The sequence below is a fragment of the Amblyomma americanum genome, chromosome 3 (assembly GCF_052857255.1).
Source record: "Amblyomma americanum isolate KBUSLIRL-KWMA chromosome 3, ASM5285725v1, whole genome shotgun sequence".
Taxonomy (NCBI): domain Eukaryota; kingdom Metazoa; phylum Arthropoda; class Arachnida; order Ixodida; family Ixodidae; genus Amblyomma; species Amblyomma americanum.
The window spans coordinates 79,770,810-79,792,812 of NC_135499.1; the positions used below are offsets into that span (position 1 = coordinate 79,770,810).

Below are 22,003 nucleotides of genomic sequence, written 5' to 3' on the forward strand. Positions count from 1 at the left end.
AGCGTCACGTGCATATGTAGTGACAGGGTCAGCTGTGGGCAGCAGAGTGTCGAAGGGCAGTAAGGGGTCTCGTCCAAAGAGAAGATAGAAGGGCGAGTAACCAGCGGTATCATGGCGCGAAGGGTTGTAGGCGAAGGTGACAAAAGGCAAGCTTATGTCCCAGTCCCGGTGGTCGTTGGATACGTACATGGCGAGCATGTCTGTCAGCGTGCGGTTGAGACGCTCCATAAGGCCGTTCGTCTGAGGATGATAAGTAGTGGTGAACTTGTGACGAACGGAGCACGAACGAAGGATTTCGTCAACAACTCGGGAAAGGAAGCAGCGGCCACGGTCGGTAAGGAGTTGACGGGGAGCGCCATGGTGTAATATGACGTCGTGCAGAAGGAAGTCAGCGACGTCAGTGGCGCAGCTGGTTGGAATGGCGCGAGTGATCACGTACCGCGTGGCATGATCGGTGGCGACGGCAATCCACTTGTTCCCCGTGGAGGACTCCGGGAAGGGCCCAAGTAAATCTAGCCCAACACGAGAAAACGGGTCGGTCGGGATGGGGATCGGCTGCAGGTGTCCAGACGGCAGGACAGCGGGCTTCTTTCGGCGCTAACAGACGTCGCAAGCGGCGACGTAGCGTTGGACGGAGCGGTACAGACCAGGCCAGAAGAAACGCCGGCGCACGCGGTCGTACGTACGGGAGGCACCAAGATGACCAGCCGTAGGTGCGTCATGCAATTGTTCGAGGATAGTGGACCGTAGGTGGCGGGGAACAACGAGCAAGTGCTCAGCGCCATCAGGTCGCATGTTGCGGCGGTACAGCGTGTTCCCGTCCAGCAAAACCCGGGCCTTAGAAGTGTCACGGCGGTCGGTGCTGAGGTGGTCGATGAGAGAGGTGAGGGTGGGATCCAAGCGCTGTTCGTCGGCAATGTGGGAGAGGTCGGAGATGGAGAGGACAGAGGCATCCGACTCACAGTCTGTAGAAGGAGGATCGACGGGATAGCGGGACAGGCAGTCTGCATCTTGATGGAGGCGACCGGACTTGTAAACCACGGAAAAGGTGTATTCTTGCAATCGCAATGCCCACCGGCCAAGACGGCCAGTAGGGTCCTTGAGAGATGAGAGCCAACACAGGGCGTGGTGGTCGGTTATAACAGTGAATGGGCGGCCGAACAAGTATGTGCGGAATTTTCCAATGGCCCAAACATGAGCCAGGCACTCGCGTTCTGTGATGGAGTAATTCTTCTCGGCAGAAGAAAGAAGACGGCTGGCGTACGCAATCACGCAGTGCTGGCCGCGTTGTCGCTGAGCAAGGATGGCGCCAATTCCGTGACCACTGGCATCGGTGCGAAGTTCAGTCGGGGCAGGCGGGTTGAAATGGGCCAATACAGGAGGGTTGGTGAGGACGGCGATAAGGCTGGAGAATGCAGTAGCCTGCTCTGGGCCCCAGGAAAAAGGAACGCCTTTCTGTAACAGATTGGTGAGAGGGCGAGCGACGGCTGCGAAGTTCGGGACGAACCGGCGAAAGTAGTAACAGAGACAGATGAAGCTGCGGACATCACTGGGCGAGCGGGGACAGGGAAAAGCACTGACTTCACGATCTTTATCAGGGTCAGGTTGTATGCCACTCGCATTCACCAAATGGCCGAGGACTTTGAGTTCGCGGCGGCTGAAAGTACATTTTTTTGAGTTGAGTTGAAGACCTGCGCGGCGGAAAGGTGCCAAGATGGACGAAAGGCGAAGCAGGTGGGTTTCAAAATAGGGCGAGAAAACAATTACATCATCTAAGTAACAAAGGCAGGTCGTCCACTTGAAGCCCCGGAGTAACGAGTCCATCATCCGTTCAAATGTGGCAGGGGCGTTACAAAGGCCGAAGGGCATGACCTTAAAATGGTAAAGGCCATCAGGGGTGACGAAAGCTGTTTTCTCGCGGTCTCTTGCGTCAACAGAGATTTGCCAATACCCGCTACGAAGGTGGATGGAAGAAAAGTAGCGGGCGCCATGTAAACAGTCCAGGGCATCATCTATGCGCGGAAGGGGATAGACGTCTTTCTTCGTGACCTTGTTGAGATGACGATAGTCGACGCAAAACCGCCAAGTTTGGTCTTTCTTTTTCACGAGCACGACAGGAGATGCCCAAGGGCTGCTTGAAGGCTCGATGATATCGTTGGCCAACATCTTGTCCACCTCCCGCTGGATGATCTGGCGCTCTGGTAGCGACACACGATAAGGCCTCCGGTGTATATGTCTGGCATCGCCGGTGTCAATGCGGTGAGTCACTACCGATGTTTGACCCAGAGGAGCAGAAGCGAAGTCAAAAATGTCGGAGTAGGACACCAAAAGGTTGTGAAGATCCTGTGCATGCTCGGGGCTCAGGTCAGAAGCAATCATCGCAGAAATGGATTGCGGAACGTTGGACGGGATGTCGGCCGCTTGAGAGACAGTAGAAGGCGGTCCAGGTGAGAGAGCAGTGACGGTACAGTCGGTGAGAGAAGACAAAGTAGCAAGCGATATGCCTGCAGGAAGAACTTGTGGTGACAAGCTGAAGTTGAGGACAGGAAGGGAGGTGCTATTCTTGGTGACGGTCACGATGAGGTGCGGAAGAACAACATTGCGGGAGAGAACGACATCGGCGAGTGGACAGGCAAGATAATCCCCATCAGGAACCGCAGGAAATGGGGACATAGGCAGATAAACGGCAGAGTCGAGGGGCAGGCGAGCGTACTCGGTGGAGCGAAGGCGGGGCGTGGAGCTTGAGGGTGTGTCGGCTGAGCTGAGAGGCAGGTCCAATCGTAGAAGGCCGCTGGAGCAGTCGATAAGGGCAGAGTGAGCGGTTAGAAAGTCTAGACCAAGGATCACATTGTGAGGGCAGTGTTCGAGGACGGTGAACAAAACTGGGATGTGACGATCGGCAAGAGTGACGCGGGCAGTGCACAGGCCAGTGACGGCAGCAGAGCTGCCATCGGCAACGCGAACGGTGGGCGAAGCGGCAGGGGTCTGAACTTTTTTGAGGCGACGGCAAAAGGATGAGCTAAGAACCGAGACTTGGGCACCAGTGTCAATGAGGGCAGAAACAGGAACACCGTCCACAAAAACGTCGAGCAGATTACAGGGCGAAGGCTGGGTCAGTAGAGGATTTTCAGGTCGGGGCACCAATGCAGCATCACCTCCGGGAGCTGCACTGGCTAGTTTCCCGCGAAGCGGCCTGCAGAGGACGGTGAGTAATTGCGGTGCGGAAGAGGTGAGCGGGAACGGTGGGCTGTCGGGGAGGGAGAGCGGATGGTTCTACGAGGAGGCGGTGTGGACTCGGCGCTGGGTGGGTCATTCCGTGGCGTGAAGCGACAGGGTCCATAGTCATAACGGCGGTCGACGTAGGGCAAAGGTCGGGGAGGTGCGGACCAACGGCTGCGGCAGTGGCGGGAGATGTGGCCTACGCGCGAGCACGTAAAGCAGATCGGCCGGTCGTCAGGGGTACGCCACTCATCCGGAATGCGATACCTTGTGTAACTTGGGACGAAGGTGTTGCGGGCCGTAGCAGTAGCGACCACGGGAGAGATGGGGCTCGCACTCCGAGGTTCGACGGGACGATGGCTGGAGGGCATGCCCAAGTTGGCGACCTCCTGGCGGATGACAGCTTGAATAAGGGATATTGTGGCCAGGATGTTGTCCGACAAGGGCGCGTTGGGCGTAACAGGAGCCAGCGCCTCCAGTTCACTGCGCACGATGCGAGTCACGTTGTCGGGGTTGGAAGGCTGCCTTAGTGTCGGCAGATCCTCGCACGTGGAACTGGCAGCTGTGTTAGGCAGGCGGTCGAAGCGGTGTGCAATGCGCCGGTGCTTGGCCTGCTCGAAGCGTCGACACACCTGCAGAACGGAGTCAACCGTAGAGTAGTCCCGGCATAGAAGAAGGTGGAAGGCATCGTCGGCAATGCCTTTAAGAATGTGGCCTACCTTATCGTCTTCGGTCATGTTGGGATCGACCTTTCGGCACAGTGCCACGACGTCTTGAATGTATGTAATATATGATTCAGTGGTCGTTTGGGCGCGAGCGGCAAGTTATTTTTTGGCAGCAAGCTGACGGCCAACTGGTTTCCCAAACAGGCCGCGGAGCTTTTGCTTGCAGGCATCGCACGTGGCAATCTCTTCTTCGTGGGTTTCGAACCAGACGCGTGCGGTGCCGGCGAGATAAAATATTACATTGGCCAGCATCAGCGTGGCGTCCCACCTGTTGTGCTGGCTAACATGCTCATAAAGCGAGAGCCAGTCCTCGACGTCCACGCCATCTGTACCGCAGAATGTGCCCGGGTCACGAGGGTGGGCTACGACGACAGTTGGCGTGGCAGGCGCAGACGGAGGGGCCGGGTCGGTAGTCATCTCGCCGGTTCGGCCCGTCGTCTCGTCGGCTCGTTGGGTCGTCGGCATGTCGGCTCGAACCCGCGACCTCCACCAAAAGATGTTACGGGGATGTTACGGCGGTAAGTCTATATTGGCGGCTGCTCTGAGATGGCCAGCACTCAGCTCAGAACCGAGCGCCCAGCTACCAACTGTCAACGTCGTCGTCGTTCAGCGCACCGCCACTTCTTCGTTCATGATTCGTCCACTTGTAACAATATATATATATATATATATATATATATATATATATATAAAAGCAAAGTTGAGAAACGCTTCATTAAGCCATAGATTTATTTTGAGTCGACATTATGGACAGAGCGCGTCCATTCTCAAGGCAGTCACGGCGATACAGTTCGGCAAGCTCTCCCCAAATAGCAAACTTTTAACTCCGCTTTTATATTGGAGGAAGTGAAGATAGCGTGGCGACCGGTATCACAGTTCTCGTTATTCAGAGTGTTCTGAGAATCGATACCAAGTGAAAGCGGTTAGCCATCTTACCTTGGTTTAAGTCCCGGCCTAATAAGATTTAAAATGTGGCCGTCCGACATTGTAACATTGACGTTTGGCCTCCCAAGTGTTGATACAGGCATCGACCATGCGCAGTCTTCCAGAGGGTAGTCATTGCTGTATGACTTCATCTTTGTGTTCAGTAAGATGAAAATTTTGTTCGCAGGCAAAGGGTCTTTCGCCGAATAACCTAAGTGAGAAAACGGTATTTAAGACTGGAACCGAACACAACCTAATACCTAAAATAAATTCTGAGCACATGTTACCACTAAACGCATTACAATACGTCGGGTTATCTTTGCGGCCGTTTTTCATTCCAGTGTACGAGCAGGTTGAATTTGTCAAGATGGGATGATGATGTTATTAGCTTGAAGCGTAAACAGATACTTAGTAAAGCAATACTAGGAGACGCGAGCGCTTTTCATTTCTGCCTTATTAAAAAGCACTAACTAATTAGCCCTTTTGTCATTCATACACACCTCTTTTACACCCTCACGGATTAAACATCTCTAGTACAAAAACTGTCTCCACAGCCATGATGATTCCAGACTCTAGACTTCGTGAGGGACATTCCCAAAGCTAGAACAACGAAAAAATGACTAAGAGCTTTAAAAATTAAACAGAATAAAATGCCTTGAGATAAGATAGACTACTGGACCACTGTGGCAAAGTACGGCAGATTTTTTTTGTAAAATACATTTAAAGTTCTCAGATGCAGTTCTTACCACTTGTTTCGAGGCACCATTTCTCGGTAATTTGTCGCACATATCGTGCCACCGTTGTAGCTCAGAACATCTAATATAGGAGCTCCAGAAAGTGAGGCTTCACACAGCACGCCAGAAGGGATCCCAAATGCTGCACCTCATCCGCCGTATTTCACAGAAATCAGTTGGTGTCACGTCCGCTATCACCCGCCTCCTCATGCGTTCTGTGTAACAGCCAACATTGAATTACCAAGCCCAATTTCAGCACATGTCACCCGCAGAGTGGGATTGCTTGGAATCGGTCAATCGAGCAGCAATGCGTGTTAATACCGGCCTCCCACAAATTACCCCAATTCACGTCCTCCAGGCCGAGGCGCAGATAAACACGCTTGACGAACAGGTCCACAAGCGTCGCCAGGCACGGTGCACAAAATGCCGCAATATCCCTAAGCCGCGGCACTACCTCGAATATATGAAAGATGGCTCTGTGTTGCCCATTTTTTTCTGCCCGTTATGACCAGCGTGGCTTTACCAGCAAGTTGCAGACAATCGTCCTATGACTCGCATACACTCACGATCTGTTGGCCACATTGAGTGAGTCTAGTGTGGAGATGGATGACATCTCGTCTATGATTGAAACTTCACTACGGCGACGCGTTGCGTATGTCGACGTTAGTATGAGTGAAGATCACGTGTTCCCAGCTATTCTCTTCCCTGCATTATTACCGCAAATTGCAACATTCTCATACACTTGCTCCCCTGCTTGGACTGCTTGCTCCCCTGCTTGGCACAGACAGACCTGTTGGCCATTAGGAATGCATTAAGTATCCTCTGTCCACTGTTGCCATCTAGAAGCCAATTCGACATCCTCATAGACTCTTCAGACCCCATGCGTAATCTACAGCTTATTCTGAACACCAGCTGAATGGCACATCTAACTCAAGACACAAATGAAAAATTCGCCCTTAAGATAATGTGTAGCATAGATACTTCGAGATGTCCACCCCACACAAGCTTTGATGGATGGAGCAAGTCACCACCATATCACCACCGTGATGCAGCACTTCGACGTCCACTTCAATCAGTCCCCTCTCTGGTGACAATACTACTTCAATAAAATGAAAACTTCCGGCGCGACACGCTAGCACTTCTCCCACCTTGTGGCACCGACCTCCCTGGCGGTCTTGCACACTGGCAAGAGGCGTTGCTTTGAAGGTTACGCTTCCGTTTCGCCGTTAGCCCAGTGGTAACCTGGTCGTGCCCGGCACATTACTATGCCCCTTTCGGTAACTCCTGCCCCTTCAGTCCCGCTCCTGTCTGCGAGGCGGACACAGAAAACTTGCTTTGGACCTGCCCTTCATTGTATGCTATTCAGCAGAAGCACCTGCTCCGGTGTGGACCAACTCCAGGCCGTCCACCAAGTGTAGAAAAATGAATTTTTTGGCAGCTCCACTGGATGTTACTGAACTTTCTTCGAGAGTCAAGTGTGCACCTACTTTTGTAAATAATACTTTATGCCAGCAGGCACAGTGTCGCAATAAAAAAATTAAGCGAGTTATATGCCCATATAAGTTCATAAATAAGTTTTAAAAGTCAGCGAACACTGAGTATGAGAGTCGATTTGCTTGCTGTTTAAAACGCACGTTCAGGCAAAGGCCCGTCCACACAACAAAGGAACCAATGAAAGAGAACGGTATCTGTACAGCACAAGCTGCCCACAAAGAACTATGCCGTATGTTGAATGTAACGGCCGATTTATAACATATCGGCGAAACAGGCTCTAGCGTTACCTGGCAGATCCGGGGGTCTCAATCGGCCAAATGGAAATACACGCAGTTGTTAGAGACAAAGCAACTGTGTGCAAAAAGCTCCAATTAATCGTTGCAGTTTGTGTTCACCTGTGCTTGTGCCACAGAATTCACTCAAATGGAACATTATTTCCGCATGCCTGACGATGTTTTAAAGAAGTGTGGCGTTATTAACTTGCTCTTTCAGCTTGACAAAACAAAATCGCCTGGGCCCGACGGTTCTTGAAGCGTTTTTCAAAAGCGATATGCATAACAAGTGTCTCTGCTCTTTCAAAAATTGTCATCTAACCAATAAAACAGTGTCCTCGCTTGCCAACAAGTCACTGCTGCCGACAGGATTTGTGCGAAAGTGGTGCCGGTTCTAGAAAAAAGTAAGCGTAGTTTTTTAATAAACAAATATAGGCCCATATTATTACACACCATGTGCTGGAAATTAATTAAGCATGCTATTTTTAAAGCAGTCATGACCTACTCAGAAAAGAAGAAACGGTCCTATATAAAGCAACACGGCTTTAGGAAGAGTTTATCAAAAGTTACAAAGCTACTTGAAATCCCGCATAACTTCGGTGCTGCCATTAACACGGGTGTGCAGGCAAATGCAGTTTTTATTGACTTTGCAAAAACGCTTGATTCTGTCCCGCTGTGGAAGTTAACTGAGAAGTGCAATCCCGTGGAACTGAATGGGAAGTAGTTTCATGGATCGAAGCTTACTAGTCGGAGTGGTCTCAATACTTTCAAAGCAAAAATGGCAACTCAAAAATAATTTCTATGCTTTTAACGTATTTAAACCGATTAGACATGCGAAAGCATGTGTTTAGCCTGGTTGGCTCATGATTGTCCTTTTATCGGTCGTGGGCACGTCTGGCAGGTTAAGCTGTGATCGCGGTTAAGCCTATACAATCTTATCGCGCCGCAGATGGAAGTTGACGAAGACGACGACGTGCAACACACAGCCCACTTGTGTGTTGCTTTATAGCACGAGGCATGTTCGGCTGTGGCAACTGGGGGTTCCCTTGCCGCAACATCGTAATAGCAGGCTTCACTGGGATTCTAAAATATCGTCGGTTTGGTGGCGAACACAGGCTTGGATGGGTAGGAAGCTGTCTTTATTTACTCGAGCACAAGTTCGCCATATCTTCTTGGTTTCGAAGGTGTTGTATGTCATGCCCGTGTTGGTTTGTGCAAAGAAGAAAAGCGTAGTAAATTAATAAGATTTTTACCGCGTTAGTGTGGCGCTCCCAATGGGAGCCTATGCATCGACACTAATTGTTTCTCCCTCTGGAGGTTGGTGGAGGTTGTTTTCAGCATTTGTTTGGTCATCAGCTTGTTTCAAAGTTTCGATTTCTAAAACAGCGAACAATACCTTGGTCCTGACTGTGTTTAACCGAAGATTAAGTGACCATCTGCCTATTTAGTTTGTGCCGACTGGCCATAGGAGTTAAATGCCGATGTGGGGTTTTCTTAAATAAGTCGCCGACACATTCAATTTCCTCACTGTCCAGTTTCCCTTAGAATACCTCTAGTGTCTATCCAGAAGGCAGATGACAAAAGTTATCATTGAGACGTTATTTCTTCTACCGAAGTATTGGCAGCCTCAGCTACCCTTTCTATACAACAGAGTATTAAAGCAAATGCAACGAAAGAGTGATCAAACGGCGCAAAGACTTCATTCTTTAAACTTCACGCGTGAACCTTACATGAAAAAAGCGATTTTATGCCATTGTCTAAGACCTGTCGCTTGTGAACAGCCAGAAACTAGTGATCATAGTTTTGTGCCCCGTTGCGATTCCGTGCTTTTTGGGGACATTCTTGAACGGACCCTCAAAAGGAAAATTGAGATTAAGTCCTATATTGCGCAAATTTTACCTGCAATGGAAGCTCCTAAGGTTCTATGCGATCTTTTAGTGCTCATGGAACTGTTTAGCCGGTGAAAGAGTCCCATGACAGACCGCCACGCCGAGCCGCCATGTTTATCGAAGTCTGTTCAGAGAGCAGTGTGCTATGGTGCGGGGGATATATGCTGCGCAGGATCAACCGCCTGCCTGGCTGCCTTTACTCGCCGCACGTGTGAGTGTCTCGGAATTTTGACGTCGAGCAAAGTGAGAGCAGGATACTGGTGTGACTGTTTATGACGGGTTGTGGGAAGCGACCTGGTTAGTTCGGGCTTGAAGCCTGTCAGGGTGTGTGCTTCCATGCAATAAAGAAAAAAACTGCGGCGATAGCCTGGTGCTCTCGCGCGGCGGCATGCGAGGCTGATCTGTAAGCGCCGCCGTGGGTTCGACTACCGGACGCGAATATTTATTTGATTTTTTGAAAAGTTAACAAGGCTTCGGTGTAGCTAGGCAACGGCACAAGAAACATTAGGACACGATTAATGATCGCTGTTTGTGAATGTGTGAGTGCTTGAGAGCTAAAACCTTGGACATTTGCTACGGTTTCCTTTTCTGTGCTTCAAATAATATATTAGGACTGTCTTCCGACAACTACGTTGTGCACACGACAATTCGTTCACAAATTCATTAACCTAATCTGATCTTAAAATTGAAGCACATTTCCTCCTCATGCGACACTTGAGGTACGAAAATAAATATCTCTAAACCTCATCAGCCAGAATAACCAGGAAGAGCGCGTTCATTTAGTTTATTTTTCAGCCCTCAGAATCTGCTGTGATGCGTAAGAGAAGTGAAACACTTGGGGATAATCTTCACTGAAAAATTCGGGAGACACTTGAGCCTCGGCTGTAAGGGTATGACGCAAAAGCATTAATAGGTCTCGTCAGCGGTTCCTTAGCTTGCACGACGTATGTATACAGCACCGCTTCAACCAAGCCGTACGAACGTGCCTGTGTAGGCTGGCGTTATCGTGTCGGACTTACAACCTAAGGGTGAGGGTTTCTATTTTTCTTTCTTTCGCAGCTCTTTCTTTTGTTTCTTTCAGCCGTAATGGTTGGTGTTCTTGTAGGCGGTCATTCACACAGCTACCTATTCAGCCAATATAGCCTTCCCGCACGCGTTATGCGAAGAGAGGCTCATGTGTGCTTTCCTTTCAACATCGCGAACCTCATGCGCGTGCCCACGCACTTGTTCTCGTATCGTCATGGCCATACGACCACCCTCGTCTAATACAAATAAAGAGCTGGAAGTAGCGCATATCCAATCCTTTTGCCTCACCTGTATGGTGCCATTTACTGCACTTCATATTCTAGCAGATAAGCACCAACTTGCACCTCAGCGTACTTGAAAAGCTGCTCCCCAGCCTTCAATTTCCTCAGAAAAGAGCTCGCGTACGTTGCGACCACAGCAGTGTATATATATCTTGTCAGGAGGCTTTTTATTCTGTGTCGTTCAAGTCTCTATTGTTACTGTCACGCTCGAGGTGCGATTGTGATGCATGACTTTACGAGCAGGGGGCAATCAAGAAGCATTTCAGGCCTGTTCACCGTTGTTCTGTGTAAATAAACAGCAGATGTGAGAAAGCGCTTTCACGCTATCATGTGAGCGCAGATTATCAAGCTAACACTTATGCCTGCTATCTACAGCACAAACGTGTTTGCTCAATCTAGCTTAGACACAATGCCTGCAGACTTACACAAAGCAATTTTGAATTAAAAAATTGTGCGATTTCTGGAAACTATCTCTGGAAGGAAGTCTGGCTTACCGCCTCTTGCGCTAGCAAATAGTACCACAAATGACACCAGCAGCATGTCCATGCTGTTCTTTGGAGTGGCTGAAAAAGAAACAACGCCATGGTGAGACGATTGCAGTTGTGTTCCATAATTGGATTGAGAACTCTTAAGGACAATAGCTAAAGGAGAATATCCTAATATGCTCTGCTTCTCGTACTCGCCTTTGTCATCGCAACGTCCGCACACAAAAAAGAGCTGCTGCGATAGCCCCATATAACAGCGCACTTAGAGCTCGAGCGGCGAAGTTAAAGTTGGCAGCAAATGCTTGTAAACGAGGAATCTATGAGCACCGGCTTCTTTCCCAGCATCTTTTCTTAACGCGCCAATGGCGCAGGATTCGATCTTCGAACGAGCGTGCTTTGAGGGAGGTGTGTTGCGGCGATAGATCTCTTATACGGCCGCACACTTGCCGCTCTGAAACTTCACGCACTTCGAGTATGAGCCACAACGGATAGTTTTGTTAGGGACATGTAAGTCACGACAAGCGACGAGCACATTCAAAGCTTGCCCTTGAAGAGCATGACGTCTTATTTTTTTCACTTCATATAAAAATCCCGAAATTCACTGACGACACCGCTAATTTCTAAGGTGCTCATTTGGACAAATTCTTCATACTCGGCAAAGTACTGAAAGAGCAGTCAATAATATACTTACATTTACACACGTTACATCCGGAATTAGCCTGCCCCAAGGGCTGGCTAATTAAGTGCAATTCCATCACGTGGCATGCCATTAAGCGGCGGAAATACTGAAATGGTCAGTTTATTTATGCCAATGTTTTCACTGAAATATTGAAATTTAAAAAATGAGCCCTGTCGTGGTTGGACACCTTGTTTCTGTGTTTTACACATGCTATCTATAGATGGCGACACTGCCCCGTCCCTTGGCTACCGGCTCAGTTGCGGAGCGCGCGAGGTGAAATAAACAGTTGTCTCCGGAGTCGGCGTGGCTGATTGCTCGCTTGCGTTCTCCTTGTTCCACGCGGGAACAAAACGTCACAGTGGGGACGAGGTAGACGCGTTTATCTGCTCACCCTGCTAAACGCTAATTCTAACGCCGTTGCTGCCTTGGTCTGCGCTGCTGCACTTCTGAAATGCCAGGCGTCGGCATGCTGGAGCTGTCCGACGCGCAAACGAGCTGGGAAGAATACCGAGAGAGCCGTAGACACTTCTTAACGATCTTCCCTGCTCACGTGTTGTGGCCCGGCCACATACACTCTGCTTCGGAACCTGCTGGTGCCCGTGAAGCCGTGCGAGGCAAGTTTGACCATCATTTTTAATATTCTCGCGAAGCATTTCTCGCCTCGCCAAAACCGTCGGAAATTGTTGCCACATTCAAGTTGTCCTCTAGAACACGTCAGGCAGGTGAAGCTGTGGCCGACTTCTTTGCATCCCTGAACAAACTAGCTGAGGGCTGCGGGTTTGCCGCTTTTGGCGAGCGAATGGTGCGTGATCGCATCGTTGTGGGCATTAACGATGAGGCTGTGCACCGACGACAGTTGAAGCAGCTACACTTCACGCTAGACATGGCGAAGAACGTCATAATCGCGATGGAGGCGGCTAGCAAAGATTCGCAAGCGCCTTCGATGGCGCCCGCGCCGTTTGTCAGGCCACCAATGCTGTGCCACGTGAACCAAGGAAGCCCAGGTGGGAAGAAACGGCCATTTTGTTTTTGCGCAGCGGTGGCGAGCATCTGGCAACACAGTGCCGACACCTAAATAGTGTGTGCCACAGCTCTAATTTGAAGGGCCATCTTCTCGTGTGTGCAAGAAAAAAAAGTGACAAGCACCAGAGGATCGGCCCCGCGGTTTGTGACGAAAAACTCTGTGCATTCCGTAAACGATACCGGGTATGACGAAACTATAAAACAGCTGGATGCGCCCCAAGTATACGAAATGTGGACTGTGCAAGGAAGTACAGAAGTGACTCAGCCATACCGAGTGGAAGTCGCTGTGAATAGAACTTCGCTGCTATTGGAGATTGACACGGGAGCAAGCGCATCCGTCGTGTCTGAGGATACATTTCACCTGAAGTTTCCTTGGTGCGTCTGAAGGCATTAGCTTTAATGCTAAAGAGCAACTATGGTAAGCTGTCTCCTGTGCTAGGAAGTCTGCTTGTGACTTTGCAGCTTGGAAGCCGTAAGTGCGATAAGGTGCTGTACGTTGTTTCTAGTGGTTGCCCGTCCCTCATTGGGCGCGGTAGGATGAAGGGCCTTGGCTTAGAAAGAAATTGTGCGATTTAAGTGAGTTGAATGCAGTTTCTTCGCTTCAGGATGTACTGGCTGAGTACTTCAGTGTTTCTTTTTCCGATAAACTTGGAACCTTCAAAGGTGTCGCTGAAAAAATCCCCATTCAAGACAAGGCTAAGCCGAAGTTTTTCAAATCTAGACCTGTGCCGTTCGGGATGATAGTGTGAACGGGGAACTGCGGTGTATAGAACGTTTTGGAGTGCTGCAACCGGTAAAAAGATCGCAGTGGGCTGCACTCATTGTGCCTATTCTCAAGCGCAACAGACAGATTCGAGTCTGCGGTGACTTGAAGATCACAGTAAACCCTGCGACTGTGCCCGAAAAGTTTCAGATATCGCGTGTAGACGATCTCTTCGCCAGATTCAGTGGAGGTGAAAAGTTCACCAAGCTCCACCTCAAAGATGCCTACTTGAAAGTGAAACTGGACGAAGCAACCACGATGCTACTGACCATCAATGCGCAAAGGGGGCCGTACTAATACACTCGCCTGCCTTTCGGCGTTGCATCAGCACCGTCGATTTTCCAGAGGGAAATGGACGACATAATGCAAGGGCTACGGCACGTGGTCGTGTACTTTGATGACGTCCTAGTGGCCAGGCGCAATGTTAAGGATCACCTTGAGAACTTTACCCGAGTACTGCATCGCTTGAAGGAAGCCGGACTGAAGCTCAAGCTTGAAAAATGTAGCTTCATGGAACCGAAGGTGGAATACTGGTTCAGGTTTTCACGTCGGCGCGTTTCCATCCTAATTCAGAGAAGACTGAGGCCGCGCTGAAGGCCCCGAAGTTGAGTTTTGTGAAATCAGTAAAAAGTGGTTTTGGATACGTAAATTTCAATTGGAGATTTCTGCTAAGTCTGTCCACAGAACTTTATCCGCTAAATCAGCTGCATGGAGTCAAGACAGCGTGGATATAGGGTTATGACCAAGAGCGTGTGTTTCGGCAGAGCAAGGCGTTGCTGGTGTCTGCGCTGGTTTAGCACACTATGACCATGTGAAGCCTTGGTGCTGATTTGGGATACATCACCGTATGAATTGGGCGCTGTGCTGACTCACCGTGAGGACACGGGTGCTGGGCATCCGATTCCTTTTGCCTCAAGAAGTCTTGCGCCATCTGAGCACAGCTACAGTCATTTGAACAAAGAAGGACTGGCTCTCGTGTTTGGAGCGGCCAAGTTTCGCCAGTACGTATGGGGACGACAGTTCGAGGCGAAGACCGACCACAAGCGTTTACTGGGCCTGCTCGCCGCTGACAAACAAGTGCCGGAGACGTGCTCTACGCTAGTGCTGCGCTGTGCATTGATGCTGGGCGCCTACAACTACAAGCTTAAGTACTGACCCGGAGCTAGCATCGCAAACGCTGACTCTTTGAGCCGGCTGCCGCTGCCTGTTTCAGCACACTCCGTCGAGAAGCCAGCGGAGGTATTCATGCTAGAAGCTGCTTACCTCAAGGTCATGGTGCCGTCTGTAGTGGCTGAAGCTACCTCCAAAGATCCTGTGCTACGAAAGGCTAGTCAGGCACTGTAGGCGGGAACAGAGCTGCGTGACACTAAGTTGAAACCATATCCCAATCGCACTACGCAACTGAGCGTGCAAAAAAACTGCGTCCCGCTGGGCTCACGAGTTGTTATCTTTAGTACTTTGCAACCAAAAGTCCTGCACCTACTCCACGAAGGCCACCCTTGAAATTTCAAAATGAAAACAGTGGCTCAAAGCCATCTGTAGTGCTCGACCCTAAATGAAGACATCGCTAATACGGTGCGCCAATGCCATGTGTGTCAAGGAGCACAAGGAGCACCAGCGCCCCAATTTCGCCGCACCTGAAGTGCCTCCAACTTCAGTGTCAAAACCGCATGTCTGTCCTCGTGATGGTTGAAGTACACAGGATCAACAGACTTCAGCGGTGCGACCTCACGTCAGCGCCATCTGTGAGGACGGTGCCGTACAGCATGAGGCTCAATCAAGGGAGGATTTAACACTGGATGTGCCATATGCTTCCAAGCTCCCCATTTCTCAGCCGCAAACACTGCCAGTGCAGACAAGTGCAATCGCTAGACGAACCTGTGTGCGGTATTCGCCGTGAGTCCTGTGAATCATGCCTTCCCTGTGCAAGTGGGGAGGGTGTCGTGCATGGCCGCTGTGTTTCCGTTTTTCGCAGGTTATCTACAGATGGCGACACCACCCCATCTTTTAGCTAGCGGCGCAGTTCCTGAGCGCGCGAACTAAAATAAACAGAGTTGTCTCCGGAGTCGGCGTGTGGGTTGCACGCTTGCGTTCTCTCTTATTCACGCGGGGACAAAACGTCACAAGCCCACATTTTATACTTATCTTGAGTGCTCCCTCTGCACCTTTCATCCGTCTTGCACTCAGTTTGGTTATACGTTGTGAGGTGCACAAAAGATCCTCGGAGGATTTGTGAACGCGGCGCGTCGACAGTGGTGCATTGTATAGCGGAGCACTGCGCGTGCTAGCCCAGCGTTGCGCATGCGAAGGGTGTGTGCGAGGCGACGGCGACAGAGAGCGTTGCGAACACGAGGGGCGGAGAGCTGATGTGTCAGAAACCGAGGTGTGAAGGAAGACAACGCAGCGGAGATCAGGTCATTCAAGCGTGGGGGTGGCATCCGTTGCCTTGGATCATCTACAGAAGCGTCCGCAGTTCCTTGCAAGCGTGGAGGTGGCAGCCGATGGACTGAAGGTCCGTGCTGCCGTAAGGCACTCTTGGATAGCCTGCTTTAAGCCTCTGGCATTTTGTGACGCTGTCGACGGGGCCTGGATACGCTTGTTATTTCTGCTGCTGCCAAGTTCTTCGGGCTGCTGACGAAAGTTCACCGACGTCTCCCTGTATTCCTCTCCACTCCTACCACTATCTGGTTCCCTTCCGCCACTTTCTTGGATGCACCGCCAGCGAAGCGTCGCGCTACAACCACCCGCGTCCGCCCTGTCTGCAAGGCATCCCCGCTTCACCTGGGACGCTCAGTACCTGGTGAACTCTTTCCGTTTATTCTGTAGTGTTGTACGCTTCTTGATTGTGTGTTCTTCTTGTTCGCATGTGCGTTTCTTATTGACCCCTTTCTTTTAAATTATAAATACCGCTTCGTTTTGTTTTGTTTGATCCCTTTGTTCTCTTGTTCGAACTTGCATGCGATAGCGTTCCCCTTCGGAAAGTCGGGGACGCGCGACCAATTATCGCGACAATTGGCGCCCGCGACAGGACGAAGCCATTAAAGTTATCCTGAGAGGTATTTTTTTTAAGAATAAGGAAACCGTGCGCACGCTAAAGGAGTTAATTGAGTTAGAGAAAGAGTTGCGGTTGAAAGACGCCGAAGTGCACACGCGGGTGGCTGCTGAGCAAGAAAAAGAACGCGCAGCACATGCAGCCGAACGCGAAGCTCAAAGCGAGCATGAAAAGGCGCTAGCAGATGCTGAGGAGCGCAAAGTACAAGCCGTACGGGAACATGCAATTCCGCTAGCAGAAGCTGAAGAGTGCAGATTCCAGCTCCAAGTAAGGTCCGCAGAAGCTGGCGGAGGTAATCGAGAACCCGCACCGGAGCCCTCATCAGCTCGCGCAAGACTTCTTGAGGCGAAAGGAATCGGACGCCCAGCACCCGTGTCCTCACGGTGAGCCAGCACAGCGCCTACTCCATACGGTGATGCATCGTAAACCAGCACCAAGTCTTCACATTGTCATAGTGTGCTAAACCAGCACAGACACCAGCAACTCCTTGCTTTGCCGAAACACACGCTCTTGGTCAGAACCTCATATCCACGCTGTGCGTGGAAGCATATGGCACATCCAGTGCTAAATCTTCCCTTGATTGAGCCTCATGCTGTACGGCACCGTCCTCACAGATGGCGCTGACGTGCGGTCACACCGCTGAAGTCTGTTGATCCCGTGTACTTCAACCATCACGAGGACAGGCATGCGGTTTTGACACTGAAGTTGGAGGCACACACAAGCTGATTCCTACTTTCGACGATCGCAGGGACGACGTTGATGCATACCTGAAATATTTTGAGCGTATCGCTGAAGGGCACAGCTGACCCAAGGAAAAATGGTCTACAGCACTCAGTATATCTTTGACTGGGGAAGCTCTCCGTGTGTTCGGTTGACTGCCTCAAACTGATTCAGTGGATTACCATAAGGCGTAGCTAGCCCTTTTCCAACATTTTCGGTTTACGGCAAAAGGTTATCGCGAAACGTTTCGTGAATGTAAGCCGCTTGATAAAGAAGCATGCAAACAATACGCAGCGCCTTTGTTCAGTCTTTTCGGTCGACAAGTCGAGATGCCGGGAACGGCCACAACGCACAATGATTTGCGTGACTTGGGGCTGGCTGAAGAGTTCATTAGGAACTGTCATAGTCGTCTTGCGATTTTCCTTCGAGAAAGAGAGTGCAGGACGCTAGACAAAATGGCTGAGGCAGCACACAAATTTCAAGAGCACCTAGCGACAAAGAAACTTATCTTCGTTCAAATAATCGTTAGAGGTGGGCATTCCGAGAGAGAAGGATGTTCCATCAAGTAGACAGGAAGGTGTCTTATTTGTAATAGACCTGGACATAAGGCTACCGACTGTCGCTCTAAGCCAAAACAGCTTTATTGCGTTTATTGTCAAACACAGGGCATGATTTAAGCTCCTGCTCAAGAAAGCACAAAAACCAGAAGCAGTCGCCTTGTTGTGTTCAGCCAGAGAGTGTTGCGCCTGAAACTGCGTCCAGAACTGCAGATAGGCTTGAACCATCTGAGGATAAGTTGGTGTTCGGACTTCTCCGGAAAAAGCCTGCCGACGCCCAACACATGCCTGCACTAGATGTAGAGCTCCGAGGCCTACCCGTACGTGTTTTGCCGGACACTGGGAGCAATACAGTGGTGGGGCGGAGAGCCCAGGTTTCTGACTCAGCTCTCATCGGTTCGATATCTACAGTGTTCCTGGTTAATGGCAGATATTTTCAAGTTCCCGAGGCAGAAGACTATATCGCTTCCTCTTATATCAGTGGCACGGCCATAATAAAGCGCATGGAGACACGATTGTACGATGTCATAATTGGAAATATACCAGAGGCCCGTGAGCCGTCAAATCCAGATATTAATTGAAAGAAATTGGAGAGCGTTGCTAAATTATGTCCTGACACATTCAATGACAAGGTCGACAGTGAAAATAGTAAGGGCGAGGGCCCAAAAGTGGCGTTGGCTGGAAGGGACATTTCTGGATGAAGGAGGGGAAGTACTGCTTTAAGCGTTGGTCCAATGAGGTTCACCAAGCAAATGATAGAAGCAGAGCAAAGAGACGATGAGTCATTGAAGGCGTGTTGGGTGAAAGTAGGAAAGGTGTTTCATGGCAAGCACGGCATTTCGTACTCGTATTCTGTTGAAAAGGGTTTGCTGTACCGCCTTTATCACCTCGCTTCCGGCATAGTGGTTCAACAGGTAGTACTTCCAAAGTCTTGTAGACCACAGGTGTTAAGCCTTGCCCACGATAGCCCGTTGGCGGAACATCAGGGCATTAAAAAACTACAGATCGAGTTCTGGAAGAAATCTACTGGCAGGGAGTGCAGGTGTCAGGTCGCGCGGCACTTGCCAAAAGACGTGCCCAAAAGTGAAAGTAGAGAGGGTTCTGTTGGGACGCATGCCTCTTATCGACACTCCATTTGATCGGGTCGCTGTCGATCTTTTCGGTCCATTATCGCCCACATCGGTGTAAGCGAATAGATATATTCCCACACTCGTCGATTTTGCTACGCGGTATCCCGACGCCGTGATTCTGGCATAGATAGATTCAGCAACCACGGCGGAAGATTTCGTTTAGAAGTTTTCACGAATTAGTTTTCCGAGAGAGATCCTTTGTGACCAGAGCTCCTGTTTCACTTCCAAGTCATGAGAGAGCTCAGTGATCTCTTGGGGGTGAAACATCTAAGCACGACACCTTACCATCCAATGTGCAATGGGATGGTAGAGAAATTTAACGGCATACTCAAGCAGATGCTGCGGAAGCTCAGTCAGGAGCAGCCCAAAACATGACATCGTTATATCGCTCCGCTTCTGTTCGTATACAGAGAGGTACCGCAGGGGATTCTGGGGTTTTCTCCATTTGATTTGATATTTGGCGGTCACGTGGAAGGACCGCTCGGAGTTTTCAGAGCTCTAGACAATGGAAGAGCTAGGAGAAGACAAGAAGACGACCTATGGTTACGTTCGCGAACTAAGATAACGTCTCGAGCAAACTGGGAGAGTGGCACATCAAAATTTGCTCGTGCCCAATGGTCTCAAAATAAATACCATAAAAAGAACAGCAAGAAGTGGCATTTAAAGAGCGGAGATCGTGCCCTCATTATTTTGCCGAGCAGCCACAATAAACTGCTAATGCAGTAAAAAGTTCTATATGTGGTTTCTGACACAAAGAACGACGTGAATTATTGGATCGACTTGAGCCACACTAAGAAGCTATTCAACATCAATATGCTGAAAAGTTACGAAGAGCGTGCGGCCCAAGAGACAGTGCAGGCGTCATCTTTCGTCGTAATCGAAGAATGTGACTCACAAGAACAACTGCCTACCATTAGCACGGACCACGGTAAAGGAATTGAAGCCGTGCAGCTCTCCACCAAGCTCGATGACGACCAACCGCAGGAGATTCGGAGTTTACTTGACACGTATGCAGAGATCTTTTCCGAGATTTCCGAGAATACTAATCTAGTGGAGTGTCAACTCAGGCTATTGAGCGGAAATTCATCATGTTCATCATCATCATTCATTTTCTCTTAAGGGCCCTGGGTTGGGCATTACATAAGGGAGGGGGGGTAAGAAGTACAGTATTCACGTAGTCATATAAATATAAAGCGAAATAAAAAGCAGAGAGGCTAGTAACATTATACATTCTTATGAAACCATGGTTATTTAAAGGGAAAAACGAAAAAAAAACACTAAAAGAACACCCATGCTATTCATTTCCGCATATGTTTAAAAATCAGTACAAAGGCTTACATGCACAATTTTTACAAGCACAGAAAAAGAAACATTCAAGACAAAGCAGAAAATATGACAGATACATGGGCGTAGGGAACAGCTACAAAGCAAAATTCGCGTTTGATATATCAGTAAACCTGGAAATGTTTGCCGATAAGAACATTATTTGGAAAAGTGAGCTGATATTAGCTGCCTGAATTTCGAGTTGTCACGTTCATGAGCTATTGGTTCAGGAATCGAGTTCCATTCCTCAATGGCCAAGGGTAAGGAAGACTTATTAAATGCGGTTGTTGAACCAGTTATGCGTTCACGCTCATTGAACTGAAAAGACGACGTGATGTTCGTACAGGTAGTACTAAAAGGAAGGTTCTAAGGTCAGGGCGATTATGATATACATTGAAATAGGCACAGCCGTGAAATCTGCCTTCGATGCGCTAATGATACAAGGTTAATGGATTATTTAGCGGCACTAACGCTAACCCGTCCATCATATTCGGAACAGATGAAGAGAGCTGCCCGATTCTGGATGCTTTCAAGTGGTTCAATTAGATATTGCGGTTGAGGACTCCATATTGCGCTGGCATATTCATGTTTTGGTCTAACGTACACTTCGTAGGCGAGTTTTCTTACGGAACTGGGGGAGAAAGAGAGTAACGCTTAATTAGACCAAGTGTTTGGATGTCTCTGCCACTAATTTCGTGATGTGTTCAGACAAGTTTTCACTAAAAATCCCCAGAGAACCAACATAGGAGGCAGATGGGGGCCCCTAGGTTACCTGACCTTTTGGCGTCCTCACAACCTGGGCACCGGATTGTGAGCAAACTGCGCACTGTGGCAGGTGTCCGGTAACGATTCGTCGCGTCCGAGCAACCTGGGTGGTACAACTCCCACAAGTGGCAACACCTGTCATCGCCGGGCAGTGGCGCATCGCTTAACCACTGCACCACACCGCCAGGAGCGGTAATTAAACACTTAAATATTTCCGTATCTTTTATTGATTGCAGTGGCTGTTACATAATTTACAGCTCATGCTAGATCTTTAGTGACGTTACACGTTGGCATCCATCGCACAAAATATTCCATAAGTTGGAATACTCGCTTTCGTATGATGTGGAACATTTTAAGAACGACTCACCGCTTAGCCTAACACTTCGATGGTGGCAGACTTCTAGACATGGCCGCAGCAAGCAACGCTGCGAATTGATCCCAGGGCTTTATTATTGCATTGAGATCCCAACCTATTTAATGTGTCTGTGCTAAGCGAAGCTGTGAGAGAAAAGGTGAGTTGCTCGCGAAAAGCATTGATGTCGGATTCTCAACACCGCAGTCATAAAATCGAACAATGGCCTCAGCATCGCAAGCAGGCAAGCTGCAGTTGGCAGCGCGAGTCATATGTGCTACAGAAGCTCCATTCTTTTGTGCCTTCTTCATAACGAAGCGAAGAAGTATACGACGATAGGATGCTCAAGAGAGCTGGAAAACTGACGGACCATTCTTACAGCCAAAAATACCGGCGTTCGTGTTATCTTCTCTCTTTGTCCTTGTCTCTTGCGCTGGTACCATGTTCCATAATAAAGCAAACCACCAACTAGCCCAGCTATCTACCCTTAGTACGAATAGGGGCCCCTATATTATCTGAGCCCCTTTTCTTCCCTGCCACAAGTTTTACATTGTCCAAAGGGATAAACAATTGCAATCACTAAAGCGCTA

At 49.5% G+C, this 22,003-nt stretch overlaps 1 protein-coding gene across 1 annotated transcript in view; it reads right to left on the reverse strand.

The window, feature by feature from the left end:
• The window catches only part of LOC144123099 (uncharacterized), a 111,517-nt gene extending 90,358 nt beyond the window's left edge, over positions 1-21,159 (reverse strand). The window contains exons 1-3 of the mRNA XM_077656004.1: positions 21,074-21,159; positions 11,059-11,127; positions 4,881-5,079 (exon numbers count right to left, since the gene is read on the reverse strand). Of these exons, the coding sequence (XP_077512130.1) occupies positions 4,881-5,079; positions 11,059-11,110 (251 nt within the window). The 5' untranslated portion in view covers positions 11,111-11,127; positions 21,074-21,159. The remainder of the gene's footprint in view (positions 1-4,880; positions 5,080-11,058; positions 11,128-21,073) is intronic.
• Between the last annotated feature and the right edge of the window lie 844 nt (positions 21,160-22,003).